This window comes from Pseudonaja textilis, chromosome 6 (assembly GCF_049901715.1).
Source record: "Pseudonaja textilis isolate UNSWEBS1 chromosome 6, rPseTex1.2, whole genome shotgun sequence".
NCBI classification, from domain to species: Eukaryota; Metazoa; Chordata; class Lepidosauria; order Squamata; family Elapidae; genus Pseudonaja; species Pseudonaja textilis.
The window spans coordinates 38,018,784-38,045,428 of record NC_141995.1 but is presented as its reverse complement, the minus strand read 5'-3'; the positions used below and the strand labels follow the sequence as shown (position 1 = coordinate 38,045,428).

The window sequence follows — 26,645 nt, the reverse complement described above, 5'->3', positions numbered from 1 at the left end:
ATCTGAATTACTGATTTTGACATGGGTGTTGGAATCAGTCATGATGGAAAACCATGGTGTATCACTGCAAGTATAAGTAGAATTTTCTTTATGTTTAAGAATTATTTTACCCATTGCTGCCAAATACTGTAGGTAGTAGTAATGTTATGGTATGACCTGAAGTTTGTATATTAAGCAACTAATGAAATTTTAACTGACTATTACGTAATCAGTATTGTGCATTAGTTCATGCACTGCTATGGACAGAGATAATTGCTAGTCTGCAATTTTTTGTTACTGGGATCTATCACTGGTGGAGGGAATCCGTAATTTGAAAAAGGATTTTTCACAATATATGTGATGTTATACTTTATTAATATTTTGAATGCTATTTAATCAGCCTCGCCAATCACTCTTTAAGAATTATATTTGGCTTTTTTGGTGTAATATATGGATTAGGTCTGTATACTCATTGTTTTGAAAATATCATCTTAAGCATTTGAGTGAAAAGAACAATTATTGAATGTCCTCAAACGTGATGCATGCAAAGTGTTATTTGAATGAACAGTTCTATCTTTTGCCAGTATGTCTTCTCAGCTTTGAAGTTTGCAACAGCTAAACTAAAATGTTTAAATTATATATGTTTCCACCTGACAGGATAAATCATTTTATGCATGTTTTAAAGCAGCAAGATTGTTATTTGCTGATAAATATAAAATCTGCACTTTGATAGAGTGTGATTATGTGAAAAAGCTACTTGTCTGATTTTTTTAAAATATTCAGGTTCAGATTGGCCTGAAATACAGCAATTTCCCTCAGCTATTTTGAAAGTTGCTATGGAAGCATCATTTACAGTCAAGATAATTTATTTGTAGAGGCAGCCTTCTTGGGTTTTTTCCTATTATCTTTTCATTCCCTTTCACTGGTATGTTAAAAAGTGGTTTGCTGGGTTTTTTTTAGATTAAATTATAGAGAAATTAACTATTAAAAAGATGCTTCATTTGGGAGCACAAAGGCTCTACTAAAATATATGAAGAGAATGGTTGCCTATATACATTTGGATATATGCTTTTATGAGCAATATATTACTGTGATGTTAATAAAAGGTATTGTCTTTCATCCAGATTTTAGCTAGAATACATAATTTGGATTTTATTAAGGTCAGAAAAAAATAAATTTAAAAAACCTAGAAGTCTTACAAATCTTTTTGGCTGGTTTGCTGGACATAATTCATATTTATCATTGATAATTAACCAGGATTGTTAACATTGCTTCCCTAATCTGACGAAGTTTTACTCAATCCAGAATATAGAATTGAATGCTAAATCACCTAAATAATCTCATTTAAGAAGCAAATGCCTATGTTATCTTTTATGGATGGACTGCAGTATGTAAAATTTTTAATATGCATTTCATACTGTTAGATATTCAGAATTCTATGTACAGTACTGTGATTTTAATAAGATACGACTAGTATATGGATTAAAATGTATTCTAAATTAACTGTTTAATATCAGACATTTTTTTTCTATAGAGAACAAGGTTAAAGAAACTGCTGCAATGAAAGCAGATCATTTGAGGGCCAGAAACATGAAAAGATATATTAATCAACTAACAGTAGCAAAAAAACAATGTGAAAAACGCATACGACTTCTGGGAGGCCCTATTTATGACCAACCAGAAGATGGTATTTTTGAGGATAGTGAAGGTCCTCAGAACCAAAAGGTAAGAGAGCTTTGTTTGAGGTGGAACTGGATGAGGCATATAGAATGAGTGAGTTGCCACAGAGCAGAATATTTTGATTGTAATTTTAGCAGCTAAGTAGTGATTGTACTATGCTTCCTCCCTATAATGTTCAACAAAATTAGAAGCATTTAGACGGGGGGAATCAGCAGTGCAGTTTTTTCTTAACCAATACTTACTACAGTTGCTACTAAGGATGCATCTAAGTGCTATGGGATGTATCCTTATGATGCAAACTTCCGGTAAGAGTGATCGATGTGGTTGTATTGGTTGTATTGTTATAGCTCATACATCGTCTAAAAGAATAATCAAAAGGGACTTGTTTGTGTACCTACAAACAGCTTTCCTCAATTCAGAAGTTAAGCCATTGCTGAACATTTTTGCCATGACTCTCAATGGACATATTACTGTGTTCAGTAATGCTGGTCCGGAACTAAAATGCATGGGAGAACAGAATAGAAGGCCTGCCTAAAATTCTCTGGAAAACAACAGAGACAGAGGTTCATTTTTCTAAATGCTGTTCTGTTTTTTCTTTACTAACTTTTTTCCTGGGAGAATGAAAAGTGTTGATGGAACCAATCAGATGATGCAAAAGGACACTTATTTGGAGACCCCAATATAAATTAGTAAAGGAGATAAGATGGATGGGAGAAGTGGCATTTGTAGAATTGAAGGACACAATAGCAATAGCGTTAGGCTTATATAGCCCCTACCAACATCACCACCATAGTGCTTTACAGAACTCTGGACAGTTTACTGTGTTGAAGCATTATTTTTGCATATTGCCCCCAACAATCTGGGTCTTTATTTTACTTACCTCAGAAGGATGGGGGGCCGAATCAACCTTGAGCCCTGTCAGTATCAAACTCCAAGCTGTGGACAGAGTTAGCCTGTAATACTGCACTTTAACCACCATACCACCAGGGCTCTTCCCAAAGAAATGGTGCTACATTTTCTTCTTTATGTTGCATCTAAAACATGGAAGATTGCTACCTTGGGGGGGGTGGTGGTGGTGGTGGTGGAGAATCCAACATTTGAGATAGGGAGAAAAGATGTAGTCTATTAAAGAGAGAGAGCATGGAAATGGCATACCCAAGCCAAGATTCCAGAATTGGTTTCTATACATGTAGGGACTTCTGTAATCACCTAAAAGTTAAAAGATTCAGAGATGTAAAAATCTAAGTTTATAACTTCAGGAACTGAAATAAATGCTTTAGTTTATAGACAAAGGGATGCCATTTTTTCTTGCCACTAATACTTATTCTTTCTTTGGGGTTTAATAGTGATATTATGTACATTGAATTTCATTGTTGCAGAGGCCACTGCATTTGCCCAAAAAATTCTGCCTGGAGATGCCTTGTACTTAGAAAGAGGTGGTATTACATTTCAAGGTTTTCCAGGCTTTTTTCAAGATTGGGAAAAGGTTGGAAGATTCAAGTTCACATTGTCTTTGAAAACTAATTGGAAGGTCTTGCTGTTTGCCTGTGCTTGGCAGCATGTGAATGGAGAAATGTAGGAAACTCTTTTTACTTTGTGCTTTGAGTCGATGTTGACTTCTAGTGATTGCCTGGACTATTCCCTTTTGTTTTACTGGCAAGATTTTTCAGAAGTAGGTTGCATTGCTACCTTCTTAGGGCTGAGAGAGTGTTACTGGTCCAAGGTTACCCAGCTACCTTTGTCCCCAAGGTGGGATTAGAACTCACCATCTTCTAATTTCTAGCCTGGTGCCTAAACCACTATACTACATTGGATCTCTTTAGAAAACTCTGCACACTAAAATTCAGGTACCCATTTCTAAAGATATGTTTTGGATTCTTGCAGTTCATTTCTAGGTACAGCCATTACTGGCATTTCTTCCTTGGGGTGGGTTTTGTACTTTGGCAACTCAAGAAATACCAGTTATATGAACAGAATATTCAAGGCAAGTGTGCAAGTCTCCAGAGAACATAGCTGTTTTAATGGTTTAAGGAAAGTAATTCATTCACACCACAGTGAAAGAACATAGTTTCCCTTTCGCATATTTCTAGAATCCTTTCAAATTTAATTTGTTAGGTAGCAGGTCTTAACGAATTCCGTGACATTTATGAAGAAATGTGGCCCAAATTGCCACATTGCTGGTAGCGCAGTTTGTGTCACATTGTCTATGTAGCAACATTTAAAACAACAAAGAAGATGGAAATACTCTGCATGCTGTCTCTTGCACCATCAGATTTTAATAAATGGATAAAACTGCTGGTGTGGGTGATTGAATTGCACATTTTAAGACACCAGGTAAAACTCATATCCTGAAGGACATTAAGCTTATTCTCATCACAACTACTAGTACTTAGTCTATGAGGTATGGCATCAAAAATGGACATTTTTTCATAACATCTAATTTGAGAATGATACAACTAGCCCTATCAATTATGATCTCAATCTTTTTACATCTTTCCATATCATGTATGGGGAATGTCTGTATTATCTTTCTATTTTCTGAGTGTTCTTATTAATATATTCTTACTAAAATTGGAAAAAAAACTAAAATTCAACTATTTATATGAGAGCTACTAATGAAAAGAGCACGAACCTGTTGACATGCGCAGATTCTTACATACAGTATAAGGAGCTTTCGTGGATTGTAGGGAATGTTTTTCTGTTCTAACAGTATGGCATGTTTTTAGAAGAATGTTGAATTTATATGGGGTATTATGAAATCTATGTGGAACAAAAGCAATTTTTCAGGATCTTTAACAAATTCTTACTTCATGTAGCCTTAAGTAAGTAATGCCATGTGTGGGCTTATTGCACGTAAAAGATATTGTAACCGGCTGGCTTGCTTATAAATAGTTAATTTGTCATAATCTTATTCATTCCTACCTCTCAGATACTTCAGTTTGAAGATATATTGTCTAATCCATCCTACAGAGAGCACTTTCAAATATACATGGAAAGAATGGAAAAGAGGGTTCTGATCAGCTATTGGGAATCTGTAGAACACTTGAAGAATGCTAACAAGGTACATGAATAAGTATGCCAAGTGTGGTTACTGAAAATTAGTCTTTCTTGAGGCAAAATTTAGCTTGTCAGTGTTGCGCCAAAATACTTAAAGGCCTTTCCCACTGCTGAATTTGTGCTATGTTTGAATTGGCAAAAATTCAAAACAGGCATGAACTGTTGCCTTCCTCATTGCCAATCTCTGTCCTGTCTCTATTGCCTTGCTTTAGTTCCCCATAGTGACTTTTCTCCAAGCAAATGGGTGACAGATGGCCTAGAGGATTGTGCTGCCCTTGGATCATACTGGAATAAGAGAGAAAACACTACAAGCCCATTCGAGAACAACTTAAAAGTGTCTCATCCTTGGGCTGTATGAAGGCAACAATGTGGGGATATGGCAGAAAAATAATGTTGCCAGAACATGTTGGTGCCATGTATATATGAAAATCAGAAAAGGCCCATTAGTTTTTTTTAAATGCAGCTCATAAATGGCAGTTGCTTTAGTACATAAAACATTTCTTTGAAGGGGTGATACAGGGGACAGATCTCAAACTCACTTATGAAAAGAAGAGAATTAAGAAAATGAGGTAAGAAAATATAAGCTATGGTATTTGATGATTGAGTCATGGGTAATAATGGAGGCTGGAAGTCAAATCCAAAATTTTATAGTTGCTCCTTTTTTGTCCCTTATTACATTTTAATTCTAACAGAGAGAATGGAGTTGTGTTTTATGAATATTGTTTTGCTGGTTAATTTAAATTGACCTTATTATGATCATCCTCTTAACCTGATTCCTCCAGATGTGTTGCGCATGTACCTTGTACAATTCTCAGGCAGCACGTTAGCATATCTGAACTGTAACTGGTTGGGGAAGGCTGTTAATACCTTTCCTTCCAACACAGTCTCCAGTGAATGCCTGACATCCATCCAATTTTTCAAAAGTAACAGGAAAACTGTTCACCATATTTGGGTATCAATTTTTTAGTGGAAAATTTGATTTTGTTTTATGAACTCTCTAGTGTATCATATCTGTAATCTTTTGTTTTACTTATTCATATATTTTGTGGTGAATTTGATATTATCATTTACATTTCTATTAAATTTATTTGTGATATTCCCTACATTCCAGTTCTTACATCTTACAATAACTTTGTGTAGGATTGATTGGCTTAAGAGACAATGATTTGAATATGGAATTCAGCACTGGGATTGTTTTCCACTGTAGCGCTCTTTAGGGACGCTGTACTATTTCAGGACAAAGCGCCAAATCTACAAACAATACAAGTGCAATACAAATACAAGTATATTAAATTGGGACTCTTCTTCAGAAAATTGAACTAGGGTAATCAAACTCAGAATCAGTATCTGGGAATCATCAAAGCAGCTAAGAATATTCAGTTTTTGAAGAACAAACAAAAAGTATGAAAGTTTTCAAGTTCTGATCTATCTGTAGGCAATAGTGATAGCATGTACTTTGGTTTCTTTCATTATCTGTTGCTTCTTGGCCATCCTTATCCATTGAAAATTTTTGGAGAACCTCAATATTTTGAAGTTCTTTCATATTGGTTATATCTAATGAAAATCTTCAGCTGTGGATTTTCCCCCCTCATGTAATAGCATAGCTGTTATTTGACCTTTGGGTTGGAGGAGGAATTGTTAGTGTAATGTTAAATTGTCACATCAAAACAATATTATATTATAGTCATCAGCTAGCACAAACATTTAACAATTTCTGATGACTACGGATGTTTTTCTTTCTTTTCAGGCTGAAATACCTCAACTTGTGAGTCAAATCTATCAAGATTTTTTTGTGGAAAGCAGAGAAATTCCTGTGGAAAAAATACTATACAAAGAGATACAACAGAGTCTTGTGGGTAACAAGGGCATTGAGGTGTTTTATAAAATTCAGGCTGATGTTTATGAAACACTGAAAGACAGATACTATCCATCGTTCATTGTCAGTGATTTATATGAGAGGCTGATCAAGAAAGAGAGGACTGCAGCCCAGATGGCATCTGATGACAAAGATGATGTGAGTTGTGCCTACAAATGCATTTCTCCTTTGTTCCCCTTTGTTCAGTTAGCTCTTTCCCTTATTAGTATCCCTTACTGTATTTCAGGTACTCTCACCTATCTTAGACCCTTTTCCAATTACCTTTTCCTCTTTTAGAGCCCTCACTGTAATTGTGAGATTACTAACATCTGTCTTCAACACCAAAATTTGTTACGTTCTGCTTTAATTTTCTTTCAAGTCCAAAAACCAGTTCTAAATGGTCTCATTATGTCAATGAGATTGTTTACCCAATTGAATAGTATGACATTCATGGATAGGTGATTCTCTTACTCTTCCAGGAAGAAAGTTTTAAGGAAAACAAATCAGGAAATTCTTGGAAGAATCATGCTTGGGAGAGCTTGTTTCTGAAGAGATCATGATAGTTTCTTTTTTGATTTATTTGTACCTTTTAAAGTGAAAAACCTGTTTCCGGAAGATTGCTCAGAGTTTCTTTTTAATCAGTCCTTAATCCTTTTCCTAGAAATTTCCTTTTTAAAATAAAATATGATACATTGGTCTTTAATGGTCCTGTTTAAGGTAACGTTCTCTGGAGAGGGGATGAGTCATGCGAACATTTTTTTTATCATTGTGAGGATTATTCTTGCTATTTGACTATTAAAGTAATTCAGATTCACTTGGAGTAAGCGTCCAACTGGACAATTCCAGCAGGGGTACCTGGGCCGCTTTTATAATGTTACTTGAAATGTATTTTTGCCTGTGATTTCTAATCAAGCGGGCAGGGTTCTTTCAATCTGTAAACTCAAGCTCCCCTGTTTCTTAAATTCAGGTCCCCCCTCATTCATCAAGCCCTTCTGAGAGGTGACCTGCCATTGAGTCCATGCAGTGATAAGTGTATGGATGGGATTGACTGTGCAATCTTGAAGGTACACACTCTCCTCAAGAGGCCATCACTGGATCAAACAATTCTGGGCAACTTCCACCCACTCTTTAATCATCCTTTATAGGAAAATTTGTTGAGAATGGGGTTGGGCTTCTGCTCCAGAGTAGGCTGATTATCTGGACGTGTTTCATTTGGCTTTCAGGCCAAGTCACATTATGGAGCCGCCCTTGGACACTCTTGTGGATGACTTTTGGACTAGCCAGAAATGGGATATGTGCTGTCCCAGCCAGTCGATGGGAATTGGATAGTTACTTAGGAATCATGAGCTGTTCCCTTAAGGGAATGCATCATGGTAAATGTAGTTAAAGATATCCTGGGAAATGTAGTTCATGTCACGTGGCCACATCTGTAATCCTGATTGGTCACTAAATTGACTCTCGAGGGGTTGGGGGAGGTTTCCCTCCATTCTTGCCTGGACTCATGAACTGATAGCAGCTTTCTTTCTATCAGTACGAGATGGGTTAGGAAATAACTACCTTTTACCTACAAGGCAGATATACAAAAGATTGGTCCTAAAAGAAGAACTTTGTCACAAACGTGACTTATGAGGATACCTGATGAACCAATAAATGTTCTTTGTTATGGACGTCTTGTTGAGTTATCTCTCTGCATCTGTACAGTTTATGAATCCACCTCTGTACAAGATACAGAAAAGGATAAGTATGCCTTTCCTCATGCTCCTTGAGTTCTCAGTGACTTTTAATACTGTCAATTGCAGTATCATTCTGGAGCAGGTCTGAGATTTGGGAATGGGATCACTGTTTAGCATTTCTGTGGCCAGTTTCAATCAGCGCTAAAGGGGAATGGAGTGGAAATTGAGCCACAGGTCACTCACTTATTGGTTTCTGCAGGGCTTGATAGGTGCTGCAGGCTATTTCCATTTAACATCCTCATGAAACTGCTGGGTGAGGTTATCTGGTCCAGCATGTATTATCAGTCTATTGACGATTCCAAACTATGCTTCTTGGTTTCATTTGAGCGAAGTGATGCTATGTCAGTCAAGTGCTTGTCCCCGTTTCTAGAGGCTATATGGGTCTGAATGGGGAGGATTCGGAGGCTCAATCTTGAGAAGACTTCATGACTGTAGATATTTGGGGGTCATGCCTCTGGAGAACATGTCCTTTCTGGTCTTAGATGCGGGTTGCACTCCTCACCATACAAGACTAGTGCACAACCAGCAGGTGGCAGCTGTGATCAAAATAGCCTTTGAGTGTACTTGAGTGGCCTTTGATCAAGAGGCCCTAGTATCACTTCATAAATGGCTTACTATAACACAGCCTACATGAGGTTTCCTTTTTTTTTCTTCTTTGTATATTATTTCTATGGCTGTTCAGGATTCCTTATTGTATATTTTTTTTAATTGTAATTGTAAGCAACCAAACATTTGGATATCAGGTAGCCTATAAATTGTATAAATAAGTAAAAAGATGTTTTCTTATCTTCTTGATGCTTTCAGTTATGACTAATCTGATAGCAATGTTCCTATATAGCCTATTGTGACACTTGCATTAGCTATGTAGAATTCTCATGCACGTTTTCCAGTCGAGTTTGGCACATGCATTTATCATAATTAGAAGTTGTACGAGCTTCTGATTTTAGAAACTATGTTCCAAAATGAGAATAGAATGAGCATATATTGCCCAGTAGAGTATTTTAGCATTGTAGTTCTATGTATAAGACTTGTGACTTGTACTCAAATGTTCTATATATTATATAGGCAGGGATGGGATTCAACCGGTATAACTACCGGTTGTGTCACTCTGTGTTGCGCGCATCGTGCAAGTGCAATTTATGACCTGACCTGCCCGGACAGCTGAGCAGCACTCTGTGCAAGTGCGCAGCGATTGGAAAAGCCCTTTTTTCCTGCTTTTTCAACCGCAGCTGTGTCGCACAAAGCATCTGCGGTTGAAAAAGCAGGAAATAAAGGACAGGTAAGAGCCCGGGCAAGCGGGCGGGCCAAAACAGCAGCAGACATAGAACCGGTTCTATGTCTGCTGCTCTTCAGAACTACCGGTTCTACAGAGGTGGACAGAACCGGTAGAATCCCACCCCTGTATATAGGAATATAATATATAGAATATTTGAGTATAGTTTTTTGAAAACAAATACACTTTCTATTGATTTTGAGAATAAAATGAATAATAAAATTTTATGACAATTCTGGTAAAGATACTTTGATTCTTTCTGCCAATGATTTCTGTATTTGAGGAGAAACTTTAAAAAAGTTATGGCAAAGGATTTGTCATACACAGTTACAAGGTTGTAAATCCTAAATATGCTTTTCATTTGTGAATATAAAAAGAATGTTGATGAATAGTTTTGTAAATGTTATGGGTGTTTTTATTTATTAATATTTTCATTGTTCTCTGCTCAGAAACTAAATTTACCAAAGAAAACTTGCCTGAACTGGCACACTTTCATCAAGTCAAATCTAAATTCATTTTAGTTTCACACTCTTCATTATTAGTTTGCACTTGCTATTCTTTGCATAATAATATGTAGGGCATCCATGAAACTCCTTTAGTGATCTGCATTACTTGATAATAATTCTGTTTCTCCTAGAGACAAGTTTGTGAAGAAGTTATTGATGGAGGAAGCTCAGAAATTAATGAACAGGCCAGTTATGCTGTAAATAAACTACGCCAATTAAATGACAAACTTGAATACAAGAAACAAGCTCTAAGTTCTCTCTGCAGTTCACCAAAACCTGACAAAAAGGTGGGTGGCTATGCTTTTTTTTAAAGCATATCAATAAATGGATTTTAGAGAAATAGGCAGTTTTGTTCAAGAGGTCTTTCCTTCAAAGGTAAATTTAACTGTTGCTGTCCTGTCTTCTCATTTGCTATTGATTATACAGTATATTACTGGCATTGTAAAAGCTCTTAAAACATGTATGGAAAATCTATTCAGTATCAGTATTTCCACAAGTAGGTGTGGTAATTATTTCTATATTTATGTCTGTTTCACATTTATTGGTCTCCAGATCTTGATGCCTAGCCCTGAAGTCCTCTTACAAAACACCAGTGGCTGAGCCTGAGAAAATTGTGTGTTTAAAGCTCAGGAACTCTTTTTTCAAAGACCAAATTGGAAAATAGTTTTGGAAGATGAGGATCCCATATTTTTCTTTATGTCACAAAGCCAGACTTCGTTATTTGCTATTCAATTCTGTTCTGCACTGGACAAAAGAGAGAGAAAATTGAACCAAAACCTATGGAGTGCATATGTGTGTTCTCTTATTGTGTCTGATTTTGAAGATGAGAAATAACATATCTGCCAGAAAAGCCATTAGTAACCTCAGTTGCCTTGACATCTAGCTCTAAGTCAGGTACCTTATTTGAGAGCTTGTATGGCAATTTCTTCTTAGTTTCTTTCCACATTTTAACTATTTTGCCTTGCTTCTTTGTGGGACTGGAAATGGACTTGGAGCATAAAAACAAACCAGGAATAAAATAGACCAAAGCAATCTGGGATGATAAACAGTCCCTGTATATAGAGTGAGTTTTTGCTAATATCAGTGCTTCTCAATTTCAGCAAATTTAAGATGTGTGAACTTCAGTATGCTAGCTAGGGAATCAAAGGAGTTGAAGTCCTCACATCATAAAGTTGCTGAGGTTGACTAATATTACTTTAAATAAACTGGGGTGTTGAGAACTGCTGCTGATCAGTATCAGCGTAAGGCTTAACACTGATATCTAAATCAACCTTGGCAGCTATTTTTCCCTTGGCAGATTGTTTCTAAATTGAAAGATGAAATCAGTCTGATGGAGCGAGAACACAGTGACCTTCAATTGCATATTGAAAGAACAGACTGCTGGTGTGAAAATCTTGGCATGTGGAAAGCCTTCATTAATACTGGAGAGGTATAGCATGTTTTTTCTCTCATCTTCTTGCTGCTGCTGTTGTTAAATGGCTAGAGTCTTGCTAGTCAAATGTTTACTTCAGAGGTCTGTAAGGATGAGGTACAGGTGGGGTTTTTTTTCCATTGCTTTGAAATAACAAGCCAAGGAGAAGCCTAGCATGTTTACTCTGATGTCATTGGGGTTGGTGGTGGTGGGGAGATGAAGCTACAATATTCTATTGTCAAGACTTTGGAAAAGGCCACTGAAAACTTGCATACAAGACTTGTATAGAACACCTACTTCGCTTCTTGAGTTGTGTGAAATCAGAGACAGAGAGCCTGCAAAGGCGCTGCTTATAATTTATCTCAGCATTTGCCTGTGTATGCATACAGAGTCACTTTCTGAAGATGCACACAAGCATGGCTGCCAGAATCTTTCTAAGACAGGTGCTTCATATGTGTGATCCTGCTGTATGGATCTCTTCTGAACAATCTGCTAGTCTTTTCAGTGTGCCAGTCTAATGCCCTCTTTCTCTATATTTCCTGTCCAAAGCCAAATGGAAATAAATTTGTTTCTTACCTTCAAAAGACAATTTGTCATACATGGAAAATAAGCTTGTTACAAAATCAGTTATGTGCAACAATTCTTGTGAAAATATGAACAAGTTAGTTTAGTATACATGTTTTTTTAAAGTAGTGGTCTATAGAATTAACATTTTATAACTCTTTATTTGCCTAGGTCATTGAAGAAAATGGTGAACAAGTGCCCTATTATTCTGTTGTAGTGATATTACAGGAGATTGGCAGGGTTGAAGTGAAGGAATGGACAGTTGTACGAAAGCTCAACGAGTTTCAAAGTCTGCATCGGAAGCTCAGTGAGGTACAGAGAAATTGTGGAGACAATTCTTGCTTACCTTGAGAGTTCTGATTGAAATAGTTTAAATCTTGTTTAAATAGTTTAAATAATAATTTTATTATGGAATATTTTTTGATGTTTGTTTCTTTTTATAATCTGTTTTGTATTGCATGATGCCCAGAGTCATGTTTTACTAGTACTAGTAGCTTGAAAGGCTTAATGAAAAGTCTTTAATTTCACAATATAACGATACAATTTCAACTGGGAAACTGTGAATACCCTAGATCAATGGTGGTTAATCTTTTTGGGCTCGTGTGCCAGCACCCAGAGGCAATGCTGCCTCCCCCCCCACTTCCCTGTGCATGCACACGCAATCCCTCCTGCCCCCCGCCACCCCCTTATCTGCACTGTACCTCACAGCTGATTTTTGGCTGGTTTGAGGCCTTTTAGGTCTCCCAGAGGCTTGAAAAAAATCGTCTGCAGGTTTTGCAGGCTGAATAATAGGCCCGTTTCATCACTTCTGGTATTACAGGAAGTGATGAAACAGGCCTATAATTGGCCTGCAAAGCCTGCAGAGGATTTTTTCAAGCCTCTGGGAGGCTGAAAATCAGCTGTGAGGTGCGCGTATGTGCAGTGAGGTAAGTTTGCCTGTAGCTTGTGTGACGGCACAAATGGCTCTGGCGTGCCACCTGTGACACGCGTGCCATAGGTTCGCCATCACAGCCCTAAACCAAGTAAATCTCAAAATACTAGGGAATTGCCCTAATCAAGGAACTACCAACTCAGACAAGCAATCAAACAGTAAACAACAGCCTAATTAGTGTCTCAATGGCTAAGGTGCTGAACTTGTTGATCACAAAGGTCAGCAATTCGGCGGTTCGAATCCCTAGCGTCGCATAATGGAGTAAGCTCCCATTACTTGTCCCAGTTTCTGCCAAAATGGCAATTCGAAAGCATGTAAAAAAATGCAAGTAGAAAAATAGGTACCACCTTGGTGGGAAGGTAACAGCATTCCATGCGCCTTTGGCGTTTAGTCATGCCAGCCACATGACCATGGAGACATCTTTGGACAGCGCTGGCTCTTCGGCTTTGTAATGGAGATGAGCACTGGCCCCCTAGAGCCGAAAACGACTAGCATGTATATGAGAGGGGAATCTTTACTTTTACTAATCAAGACTACCAAGTAGAAAACAACAACCCACCAACAATGACAGGGCAAGCTATTGTATATAAACAGAGGACAAATTTCACTCCTAGCACTAAAGATGTTATCTAGTGAAACATCTGCAGGAAAACTAAAAATAACGCAGAGTAAGGATCTAGGTGTTCTCTGAGCTTGTTTAAGCTTAGAGGATACCCAGGTCCTTACTCTACATTACTTTTTAGTACAGCCATGCTTCCAGAAATAAACCTACACCAGCTCAAGACTTATAGTAGCCATCACTTTGCAGAACCACAATGTGTTATAAAAGAATTTGAATATTCCTGGGGCTTCGAATGTGTTAAGGCCTCCATTACTTGGCTTTACTATTAGATGATAAATCATCATGCTGCTGTTTGTATTTATTTAATTTTGTGGATGTTTTTATTATTTTAATGTTTTTAAATTGTTTCATAATTTTAAAATTGTAAATTACCCAGATTCACTTGGTTGAGTTGGGCAAGTATAGAAATTGAATAAACAATAATAAATAAAACTACTCTTGATAAAGAAAGTCAATTAACCCCTTAACACTAACACTCTGAACAAAAGTAAGAAGGTATTTCCATTGACCTACCAAATGAATCTATACCTAATTAAAAGTTCAATGAAATAACACAGACGACACTGTTTTATTCTGTAACAGAGATGGTGAGTTCCAGTCCTGCTTTAAGAATGAAAGCTGTCTGGGTGGCTTTGGCCAGCCAGTCTCTTTCAGCCAAACCCACATCACAAAGTTGCCGTTGTGGGAAAATTAGGGCGAGGAATGAGTATTATGTATGTTCACCACCTTGAATTTTGTATAACAATAATAATGGGATTAAAATGAATATATTTTAAAAATAGTGGCTGTTACAGTCCTTAGACTGTATGTTGAAGATGACTCCTGGTTGTTCTTGGACAAAATGTCTTTTGGGTTATTTAAGATATATTGGAGAGGTTTATTTGGTTTATGTGTTATGGTAATGTTGTGTAGTTGTAATATACTGATTCTTTCTGAGAGATTTTTTGATGTACTGTATGACAGTGTTATGTTGCCTGGTATAATATACAGAGAAACTGAAAATTAGCAGTATCTAGTCATATCATTTAATACATTGTAGTTAGGCATGTACATTAAAATGGATTAATAATTAAGAACTGCTTCTTCTTACCTAGTGCTTTCCATCATTAAAGAAAACTCAGTTGCCATCACTCAGCAAATTGCCCTTTAAATCTGTAGACCAGAAATTCATGGAGAAATCTAAGAACCAATTAAATAACTTCTTACAGGTAAGATTCCTTAATTTTTGATAATCCCAGAGAGTTCATTGTAGAGGTTTTTTTCTCCTTTTTATTTTTTCTGATAATACATCTTTTCACGCTGCATCCTAAATTTAGCCTCTAGATTGATAAAATGGTCTAATTTTGACATCAGTCTGTGTCCGTTTCCTTTCATTGAGATTTAGTGCTTAAGTATGCTTTTGAACAAATAATTTGACAGGCCAGTGCTTGAAAATGTGTTGAATGTAAATTCTTGACAAGGAGATAGAATTGGTTAAAAAAAGGATAAGCCTGCATTTGCCTTGTGTTATATTCTCTAAGGATCTTTATATCTAGAGGATCTAAGGATCTAGAGTCGTGGTGGCACAGTGGTTAGAATGCAGTACAGCAGGCTACTTCTGCTGGCTCCCTGCTTCTAGCAGTTCGGCAGTTTGATTCTTTCCAGCTCAAGGTTGACTTAGCCTTCCATCCTTCCAAAGTTGATAAAATGAGGACCCAGATTGTTGGGAGCAATATACTGACTCTGTAAACCGCTTAGAGAGGGTTGTAAAGCACCATAAAGTTTTATTTATTTATATATATGCTATTGCTATTTTATACATACACACACACACACACACACACACACACACACACACACACATATATGCTATTGCTGTTTTATACTTTGTTCCATTTTTGTATAAGCAGGTCCTATATTCCAAGACTATGGACTCTAAAAATAGTGTTTATGTTCTGATGTCTCTTAGTAAGTTCTGCTACTGATAAATATTTTTGTTTTGTCACAAAGTAGCCAAACTAACTACAATGGATTTTGTATAAGCAGGATGGATTGTAATAATCATACACAGTTCTTCCTTGTTGTAAAAATAAAATAATCTACCGTTTGGTATCTTCAAATACCATACTGTCTTTTTTTCTGCAGAAATTGCTTTCTGATGAAAGGTTGTGTCAGAGTGAAGCACTTTATGCCTTCTTAAGCCCTTCTCCTGAATACCTTAAGATTATCGACATACAGGGGAAGAAGTCAACTTTTTCACTCTCTTCCTTTTTGGAAAGGCTTCCTGGTGACTTCTTTTCTCATCAGGAGGTAAGTGGATGAAGGAGAATTATTTCTGGTAGATAAGCATTGGTAAATAATGAGACAACTAGACCTTGGTCACATTATGTTATAAGCTATAATATGGTTTGTTTCTAACTTAGGGTGATATGTCATTCAAGGAAACAACTAAATTACAAAGATGGGGAATAGGTTTGCTAATCTTACTAATCTGAAAAGAGCAAAACACATTATAGAGTAAATTCAGATAAGATAGAATTGTGAATAATTTTAAATGAACCAATGATCAAGAAGACAAATGGTTTTAAAAAATTCATTTGCAATAAACAAAACATTGGAGCATTTGTTGTATACATTGTCTTCAATTTTGCTAGTTTTAGAATTTAAAATGGTTCCCACATTTATCCCACAATATCTCAATGCTTGAAATAGCAGATCATTATTCCTGCCTTAGAGAGCAGAAATGTATTTAAAAGTTCAATTACATTTTCATGCTCTTTTTATGATATTCAGGAAGAAGCTGAAGATGATGATCTATCTGACTACGGGGATGATGTGGATGGGAAACGGGATGCCCTTGCAGAGCCTTGTTTCATGCTGATAGGAGAGATTTTTGAGCTGCGAGGAAGTAAGTAAGGAACTGGTCCTTTAGCACATAAAAAGTATATTAGTAGTTAAGCAACTAAGTAGTAATAAGTTACATTAGGACCTGAAAGGCCCAGGTTGAAGTGTGCCCTAAGCAGGGATGCATTGGACATCTTTGAACCAGCCACTCTATTTCAGTTCAGATTAGTTCTCAGAGTCATTGTTGCAAAGATAAAACAAAGGAAAGTCACAGCTTTTGCTCGAGGCAGAAAACTAAACAAAATATTTACATATACTGCAGACTGCGTGGTGACCAAAGTTGGTATGAAGGACTTTGCCAATATCCCAATCAAACAGTAACTTAATTCAATGTATTATTTATCGGGTGAGGTTGATCCATTAGATCCATTTCTAATGAACAGTCTTCTAAATTAGATGAAATCACTGATGTCCCACATCACTACTCAAACACTTAACAAAAAATCTGGGTGTATTTTCCAAAGCTGCTAGCCAGAGCAGAATGATGCTTCTGTCGGGGTCATTCCATGTCAAATGGTGGAATTTCAGGAAAGTGCCCCACTCGACCATCAGGGATTTCGATGAAATTTTGTGATCAACTTTGTCCCTATTTTTAGGGCTTTATACTTCAGCGATGAAAAACCAACCCTACTTTTTAGGGGGTTTGAAACATGCTCTTTCTAATGAGAATGATTTAACAGAGTTTCCAGAAGATCTTTTTTTTGTAAAAGTGGGCTGAAAATACCCTATTTTTGGCCTTTTTACAAAACATGTCAACTTTGCACTCAGTTTGTAAACTATTGGAAAGCAGTAGAAGAATGAAATTTTATATTCAAAAATTTTCTGTTGCTGTTATTATGTGCAAATTTTCACGTTTATCATATCTTTCTGTCCAGAGATATAAAAAACCACAATATTTTCAGCCAACTTTGTTCCAAATTATCTAGATGGAGAACGCTCATGAGAATGTTTTTATTATTTTGTTTAATAGAGCACAAAAAGTTGTACAAGATGGCCAAGTTTTGTTTCAACAAAATATTGCCAGAGATATTATTTCTCAAAGTTGCTGAAACCTCACTGTAGAAGGCTGTGGTATGGGGTCAAACAAATGACTATATCTCTGCAAGTATTGCTTCGGCAAACGTAATACTTTACCGATGTTCATTGGGGACATGTGTGCTTATTCTCACAAAATGTCATCAAAGTCCGTGATGGTCGAGCAGGGCCCCCGGACCACTTGACATGGAATGACCCATTGGTAAACCTGACCTATAGAACCTCTTTTCATATCTGCATCTAATTTCACTTGTTTACCCTCATTTTACCTGTCACTTGATCCCAGACACTACAGACTTTTATGGCTTTCACAGAATCAGATGACAAGTGACCCAGCTGAGTTTTGCCCTTAGCTTTTAACTGAATATGCTTGAAGTAAAGTCCTCTACCATCTGTTGAAAATCACTCTGTATAACCGTGGGTTAACTATCCTCAATTACATGCAGACAAATTATTCGTACAGATATACAACAATATACTTAAGTGGGCATTAATTGCAGGTTTTACATTTCCTTCTTTGTGCTGCTTGTTTTTTTCTTTTTTTAGTGTTTAAGTGGGTGAGGAAGACACTAATTGCACTAGTTCAGATCACTTTTGGAAGAACTATCAACAAGTGAGTGCTACACTTCTTTTGCTTCTAAAACTACCTTCTAAGAATTAGTTGTTTGATGTATAAGCAGTTAGAAACAATCCAGATAGAGGTTATGATTGACCTGATCTTATAGCAGACAAAACTTATTTCTACAGATTTATTTATTTAAGTACAAATAGAAAGGTTTCTTTCTAAGGTATGCTACATTGAATGATGCAGTGAACATTCTATCCCGAGCTACAACAGAAGTTTTGCCAAGGAAGTCTGGATTTGTGATCTCTATTGATTTGAATAGAAATATTATTATTCCATGCCTAGAAGTAACTGTAATGAAGAAATAACACTGAAAGCAGTGCAACTAACTTCTGAATATAAAGATATAGAATTGCGATGTACTATTTCACCCAATACAGCAGGAGTACTTGGACAGGAAACAAACCTGCTTGAAAACAGGTTGAGATATATTCAGGAATCTGAATACTTCAACAGATATCAAATGTACAGTATATCTGCTTATAGTGCAAATATGAGCTATGAGAGTGTGTATAATGATAAGAGTTTATAAGCTAACATGTTTCCATAGAACAACACTTCTGAGGCACTTTGAAATAAGGTATATCCTAAATTACTTATAGCATATAATCCTAAATCCTGAGTTACCTGACGGGGGTTACTTGATTACCACTCCCTTTCTACAAGAAAATGCAAGACCATCACCAGCAATTAATGAGTTTTCATTTTGTTTTGATTTTTAACTTTTAAGTGATGTGCATTGAAATAGAATTAAACATGACTTAACAGGAATACGATGCAGGGTACAACCTGTTTCCTATGTAGATTATAAAAGAGTAAGTGGTATGGTGCAGTTGGCTCAGGGAAAAGGAAGAGCTCTGGAGATAAGGAAAAAATTGCTGTTCCATGCTTATAGTGTTCAGTGCACTTTGGCAGATGCTGGAAAGCTAACTTATTTCAAATTATTAAATGCCATGAACAAGATACTTTGACTATGATTATACTTTAGAATACACAATTCTGATTTAGTGAATAGTGTATATTTTGATAAGTGATTGATATTGAGAAATCTATTCTACTGCTCAAAGATAGGCGAAAGTGATGATGATGATGATGACGACGACAATCATTTTGATGGCAATTTGTAATATCCTCAGTTGGATATAATGATGGGAAAATAATATATGATAAAAAAGCAATCAGACATTTGAATAATGTAGCATAGTAAGATTACTACCCTATACATGGTTGATCAGTCATTTATCAGCACTGGGTGATACCTAGGACCTTTGGCCTATGATTATATTAGAGCCTCAAAACTTAGAACTATCCCTCTAACAAAAGAAAATCAAGGTGGGACCAAAGAGGAAGGTAGATATGTTTATTGTTCTGTGGGACTACGCAAAGCATTTCAGTGGGCATTTTGTGAAGCCCATTGGCCCAGCTTCACAAGGAGTTCTGAAGATGTGGTTGTTTTAATGTCTCAAAGACAGGGGTGTCTCTTCCTTGACCTCTATGAAGGGTATATTTTGATTGCTTTGCACAGCCCCCTGTTTGAGGCAAAAGGGAGTTCTTCTAAAATAGAGTTTTAGAAAGTTTTAATGGAAATAGAAGTGCCAAATCATTAGCTGCTTTTTCTGCTGAATGGGCAAACGAGCAGAGAAATTGTGTGAATAGCAATATCTTTTTTTAGCTGTAATGCTATGATACTGATAAAAGAAACCTCAGAAATATTAAATAAAACCAACTCAAATCATTTGTTTCAGCAACTAAATAATATTGAACTATATGTTAGAATTGCAAGCAGGCCTTAAAATGCATAGAAATATATGTTTAAAATTATCCTTTCTCAATCTGGTGTTCCTGAATGGGTAGGACTGTTAATATCAAGCAGAAAACAATGACCTAATCCAGAAAATACTATGGAGAAGACCACATACTCAGCAACACTGGCAAGCTATTGCAAATAAACAGAGCTGAAGTATTAAATTGAATAGATAAACCCAGATTCATTAGCACTGGAAATGTTACTTTAGTTGGGAAATGAAATGTCTGCAGTCAGTGAAGCTCAGAGAACACTGAGGACTCCACAGTTCAATTCTGAGCTACACATATTCTCCACTGTTAGGACCTGTAATTCCTAGTCAGGACACCAGCTTGTGTCGTCATCTGAGGTGAAAACATTCTCCAGAAAAATACCGGAGCTCTAATTTATTGATATAGGCTATAAGAACAGAATCTTGAAAGCCTGACAGTATTTTGATTTCCCTCCTCCTTATACTGAAGAGAGTTAAGGCAGAGCAATTTTTTTTTCTAACGTTTTCTTCCTTCCCTAGATTTAATTCATATTTTGTTAGCTGCTAGATTTAATTCATGTTTTCCAAAATAATCTCTGTGGTTCCCTACAACTTGGGGAAAATTGATCAAAGACCGCACCCTCTTTCCAATTCACATGAATATAATGTAGAAAATTGAGATAGCATAGTCTGTTTTTAGAAAATCAGTAAAACACTGGTACTTTTTAAACAGTACATTGGTAAGTACAAATTGGCAAATACTGCTTTTTTGCAATATTAAACTATGTATGGTTTACTTAGATTACACCATATTTAAAGTATATTAAATAGCAAACAATCTATTCAACCAATCAACCTATCAGTATCACCTAAAACAACAGTGACATAACTATGTTGCATCAAACAGACTTAACAATGCAGTTTCCAGTATATTGGTAAGCATTAAAGAGAGTGACTTATCCATCTTTTCCTGTCTCTATCTCCATTTCTAGCATTCAGATTCTATTGTAGAATTATGAGGTGATAGAGAATTGGATTGCGTCAAACTATAGATTGACTACCATGCCATTTTTTTAAATCTTACCCTTTTTATATAATCAATGTGTTTCACATTTTTAAAAAGTAGCCCATCAAGAACTATGTTTATTTCTGTGATTAGAACCTTAAAACCAAATAAAAAATAACCCCTGGTTGTTAAAATGTGGTATTTTAAACTGCAATTAGAAATGGTAACTATTACTACAATTATTAATATAATTATAATTATGGCAATTAGTATTTTCCACCGTAATATATAGAACAGTGTTTTTCAAATTTTGCAACTTTAAGATGTATGAACTTCAGCTTCCAGAGTTCCTCAGCCAGCTGAACATTCCTGATCATTGTCCTTGTTAGGATTGTGGAAGGCTGATCCAAACAATATCTCTTAAGGTTGTTCCATCCAAATTGCACTTTTGATAAATGTATTTGATATTACTATTAGCTTTCATTTTTCTAAAAGGATCTTAGTTGTAAAATGATAGTTTGAGACTATTTTCATGTATTTTCTTAGCAATTTTCTTAGCAATTCTTTACAAGTTTACTTATTTCCAGATAGAACATATTCCAATCACTCCATGCTGTATTGTTTAGGTAGCATAGTATAACATGGGGATGTAAAGAAATTTCATGATACTAACTAGCCCAGGGGTCGCCAACCTTTTGGACCTCAGGGATCACCAAACTCATAATTTTAAATCCCAGGGACCACTAATATGAATTTTGACTGACGGTGGCTTGCTGATATTGGTGGGAGAGAGAGAGAGAGAGAGAGAGAGAGAGAGATCTGATCTAACCTCTCTCTCTCTCTCTCTCACACACACACACATACAAACCCACAGAGGCAGGGATGGGATTCAAATTTCTTAACAACTGGTTCTGTGGGTGTGGCTTGGTAGTCATGTGACTGGTTGGGCATGGCTTGTATGTAAATATTGAATTTTTTTCTAAAAAAGAGCAACTTTTACCCAAAATAAGGCAAAGCAGGCAGGCAGATTGAGTTGCTCACAGAATCACAGATTCATTCAGAGATCTATCTTTCTGCCATCGGCTACCTGCACTGAATAATAGAAGCTTCAGTCCTAAGGAAGATCTAAAGATTAGCTAGAAAGCAAGAAATGCAATGATTTTCTGTTTTTTAGCTAATCTAAATCTCCTGGCACAGCAGTACATCTGATGGTCAGGGGGGAAAAAAGGAAAAATAGCAACTTAGCAGGCAACTTTGTCAGGTAAGGAATGAGTGGGCAGGGAGTGTTCCCACGGGCCATGTGGGCGGCACAGTCTGGTGTTCCCACGCAGCCTGGATTAATTGCTTTGGGGGTGCTCTGGGGGTGACATTTCTCTGCGGACCACCAAACATTTTTTCACGGACCACCAGTTGGCACTAAGCTAATACAAATAGTCACAGACTATTCTGTAATATACATTAAATGTTTAAATTGTTTGCCATTTTCTTCTAAACACTCGTTTGACTTTATGACCTTTTAATATTCCTTGGTACAATTACATTTTCTTTGATATTTGCAAATTATGATGTGATGGTCTTCTTTAGATTGTCTGACCTGATGGGGCCTGACAAGTTATACCTTGTGTGTGCGTATATATATTTCTTTTTATAAAAGGAAAAGTAGGTTCATACATTTTTTTTCTTATTGCTTTTCCTCCAAGACAAATTCGTGACACCATAAATTGGATCTTCAGTGAGCCAATGCTTGTTTACTATGTCAATATATTTCGAGATGCATTTTGGCCAAATGGGAAACTGGCATCCAGCACAAAGCCTACAAGTGAACAGCAAAGTAAAGAAACAAAACAGAAAGCACAGCAGAAACTACTTGAAAACATTCCAGGTGGGATATTCTGACATTATTTCAAAATTACAACATTATTCTTTTGCTTCAAAATTTTATTAAGATAAACTGTTGAGTTCATCAGGATATAAAATATAAAAGAAAATGAAAGTAGTGAGAAAATGTGGGAGGAAAAGGGAAAGGGGAAAAGTGTAGGGAAAAAGGGAAAAAGAAAAAAACATTGACTTCCAACTCTTTATGAGTGCAGTAGAATAAGATAACAATATTGCAGTCTCAACTTGTTACTTTCACATGCTAGCATATACTGTATGTTCTTTGGACAGTAGAAGTTAAATCTGATAAACCTGTTTAAGTAAATATTCCCCTTGGTTATCTAACAGCAATAGCTATAGCACTTAAGACTTATATACCACTTCATAGTGCTTTACAGACCTCTCTAGCAGTTTAGAGAATCAGCATATTGCTCCCAACAATCTGGGTCCTCATTTTACTGACCTCAGAAGGATGGAAGGCTGACTCAACCTTGAGCCGATCAGGATCGAACTGCTGGCTGTCAGCAGAGTTAGCCTGCAATACTGCATTCTAACCACTGCGCTACAATGGCTCTTCCATGGTATTGGACTTCAGAGTGAGGAGAAATAATTTAGATGACAGAGTACAGGAACTAGAGATAATTGGACTTCCATCATTCCTTTTATTCTATTATAGTACTTAGACGTACTATTTTGTTGGCACTGCACCCAGCTTGGATCTTTATATAATTACCTTACTGTGGATATGTTTCTATTTCATTATACCCTACGTTATACACTAATTATATTTCTTCATAAATGGTTGAAAGTATTAAAAACAAAGTCAATCTTTTTTTAAAAAAATGCTTTTTTCAGACACTCTCCAAAATCTTGTTGGACAGCAAAATGCTCGCCATGGTGTAATCAAAGTGTTCAGTGCACTACAAGAAACCAAGGCCAATAAGCATCTTCTTTATGTGAGTTTAACTCAGACTGTGGGGTTGCTTGTTATTTAAAACTGATCTTTTCTCAGATCTTAGAACAGGGGTGTCAAACTCAATTTTTGAGGGCTGCATCAGGGTTGTGTTTGATCTTGTGGGGGGCTGGGGTGTAGGCATGACTATGTGGGTGTGGCTGGGGTGGGCATGGCCAGCTTAACCAGGCTCTATTTTCGGCCGTAACAGCCTACTGCAGCCCTCTGCCAGCGAAAACGGAACTCGGGGAGGCCATGCACTGGCTCCATTGCTGCTGGCAGAGGGCAACAGAAGGCTGTTGCAGCCAAAAACGGACACTGGAAAAGTCAAGTGTAGCCCTCCCAGCTCTGTTTTTAATCACAGAGACACCACGAGCCGGTCCTTCGCTGTTTCCAGGACAACCCCATGGGCCAGATCTAAACACCACGTGTTCGGCCTGGGGGCCTTGAGTTTGACACCTCTGTCTTAGAAGCTTCATTGTCTAATATACTGTTTCATAGAACTTTTTTTAAAATCTGGAATGGGTGAAATCCACTTAAGAGAATACAAAGTCCACACTTGTTTTCTTCAATTTCTTGTCCTTCTCTAGCTGGGTAGTAGCTGAAGCAATGGAAGGAAATGAGTTAAATCAAATTAATTATAAAAGTAATTTACTAATTCTTGAGATGTCCTCAACTATACTAGATCTAGTAGTAGATCTAGAAGTCTCTGTTGTCAGTTAACACCAATATATGATAACAATTTGGCCCTCTACTATGCTTGAACCACCTGGAAAATGGGAAAACGATAAGACAACAGTGTACACACATGCAAGTGTGCATATTGTGTACCTGGTGTTACACAAAGCAGTCCTATTCTAGAACAGAAAGCTTTCTGTCTCATTATTGGGAGACCTTTCATTATACTTCCCTACACAAAATATTCAGATTCATTCATTTAAAGTTGGTTGCAGATGAGGAAACCTGGTTGGTTGGGCAAAAAAGCTTTTTATCTTATTGTAATGCTTATACACCCAGCCTTCCTGTAACTCTTAAATTGTCAATTCTGGGGTTCCCCAAGATGTCATTTCAAAAGAGGTAAATTGTACTTCAGTCCTCCAGTATATACAGTGATATTTGATGTTCTAATGTCAATTTTAATTCTAATGTACATTTTATTTCCCCCCCCTAGGTATTATTGGAAATGCTGCTACTTGAATTGTGTCCTGAACTGCGAATTCATTTAGGGAAGGTTAAAGCAGCTCAGGTTTGAATGTTCAGATGAATTAGTAAGAAGAATGTCTGTTCGTAATAATAGACATTAAACATTTCCCTCTTTTCCATAGAGGGTTGACTGAAAACTTCTGAGGATTTGTATATTTTTCTTCATTTTTTTTAGATTGACACAAAGCAAAGCAAAGCAGATTTGAAAAGAACAGAAGATAGGGTAGAATGCCAGCAATGTGTAGTTTCTGGCTTTTATTTAACTTGTTATATGAATAAATCTCTTTGAGATACAGATTGAAATGTGAATGTTAATATAAGGTATATGAAATATAAAATATTTTAAACATTTACAAAAGGCATTTTGCTTTAGTGATATCTTAATGGATGTTGTACAGTTATTTTTTTGCTGAGGATACTGACTGTTCCTCTATTTTCTTGTGTATTGATGAGCCTTGTTGTGCAATATAGGTAAAGATACTGTGTAAATTTTACTGCTTTTATTTTTACCAAAGATTTTCCATAGTTTGCAGCCTTTGTAAGCAATAAATTATAAAAGTAGAGTGCACTGCTTCATAATTACATCTCTCATTGAAAGTTGGAGTGCTGTTTCAGAGAACTGTATTTGTTTGAATACAACCACCAAAATTTAATGTTATTTTGAAATACATTACGAATGAATCAGCCTTAAGCAGGATATAAAAATCTTATCAGCCTAATAAACTGAAGTGCAGTTAAATCACTCAGCCCATTTTGATGTTCTCCAGGGATGTTTTCTGAAAAGTATCTCTTTTAAAAGGGCTATTACACCCTTATTTAATTTTATGTCAAGATTACCAGTTTAGCCATTTAAAGAACAGATAAGAGAGCTGTTAAGTTGTTGTTAGAGTAGCAGTTGTATATTCTCAACTTAATTTATTAATGTGTCATACTAAAAAAAATTACAGTATTTTCAGATTATGTATGTCTCAAAGGCAATAGGTGCAAAGAAAAGATCCACAATCCAGAAAGTATGGGACAAGTTGATCTTTTTATATTTGTTTTTATTAAATCCTAATGATTCACACATTAAGCAAATGAACTTGTTCTTTTTAACAGCAATGAACCTTATGCTATGATTTTAAATACACAGGTGTGTTGCAATGCATATTATGGTAATTAATAATCCAATGCATAAAGGCCTGAATTATAATCAACTTTTCTTCTGCAATGTATTATCTATATATTACCATTGGTAACTTGTGTCTACCAGGAATTTCATTGCTTACTGATTTCAAGTAATTATTCAAATAGACATGGTCTAATAGTAAAGATCAATTTAACTATATACAAAAAAAAACCCAAATAATTTTTCAGCAACTATGGAAGAATTATTTAGAAAGTCAGGGCTTTCAAAGGATGTTTTAAATTTATTTCTTAAAATTAGTTATACATGTGGACACTGCTAATTCAGTGTTCTCAATGTTCTTTCTAATGCGCAATGAAATGTGTCTGTGTGTGTGTATATATGTATGTATATATAATATAATATAATATAATATAATATAATATAATATAATATAATATAATATAATATAATATAATATAATTAATATAATATAATATAATTAATATAATATAATTAATATAATATAATATAATTAATATAATATAATATAATATAATTATATATATATATAT

At 36.0% G+C, this 26,645-nt stretch overlaps 1 protein-coding gene across 3 annotated transcripts in view; it reads left to right on the top strand.

Annotated features, from left to right (window-relative positions):
- SNX25 (sorting nexin 25) overlaps positions 1-26,037 on the top strand; it is a 57,243-nt gene extending 31,206 nt beyond the window's left edge. For all 3 annotated transcript variants that reach the window (XM_087936303.1, XM_087936304.1, XM_026697880.2), the window contains exons 7-19: positions 1,514-1,704; positions 4,589-4,720; positions 6,464-6,730; positions 10,215-10,370; positions 11,381-11,512; positions 12,230-12,370; positions 14,706-14,819; positions 15,736-15,900; positions 16,384-16,498; positions 18,076-18,142; positions 22,636-22,817; positions 23,666-23,766; positions 24,934-26,037. In XM_087936303.1, coding sequence (XP_087792429.1) covers positions 1,514-1,704; positions 4,589-4,720; positions 6,464-6,730; positions 10,215-10,370; positions 11,381-11,512; positions 12,230-12,370; positions 14,706-14,819; positions 15,736-15,900; positions 16,384-16,498; positions 18,076-18,142; positions 22,636-22,817; positions 23,666-23,766; positions 24,934-25,014 — 1,844 coding nt within the window. In that variant the 3' untranslated portion in view covers positions 25,015-26,037. The remainder of the gene's footprint in view (positions 1-1,513; positions 1,705-4,588; positions 4,721-6,463; positions 6,731-10,214; positions 10,371-11,380; positions 11,513-12,229; positions 12,371-14,705; positions 14,820-15,735; positions 15,901-16,383; positions 16,499-18,075; positions 18,143-22,635; positions 22,818-23,665; positions 23,767-24,933) is intronic.
- Positions 26,038-26,645: the final 608 nt, after the last annotated feature.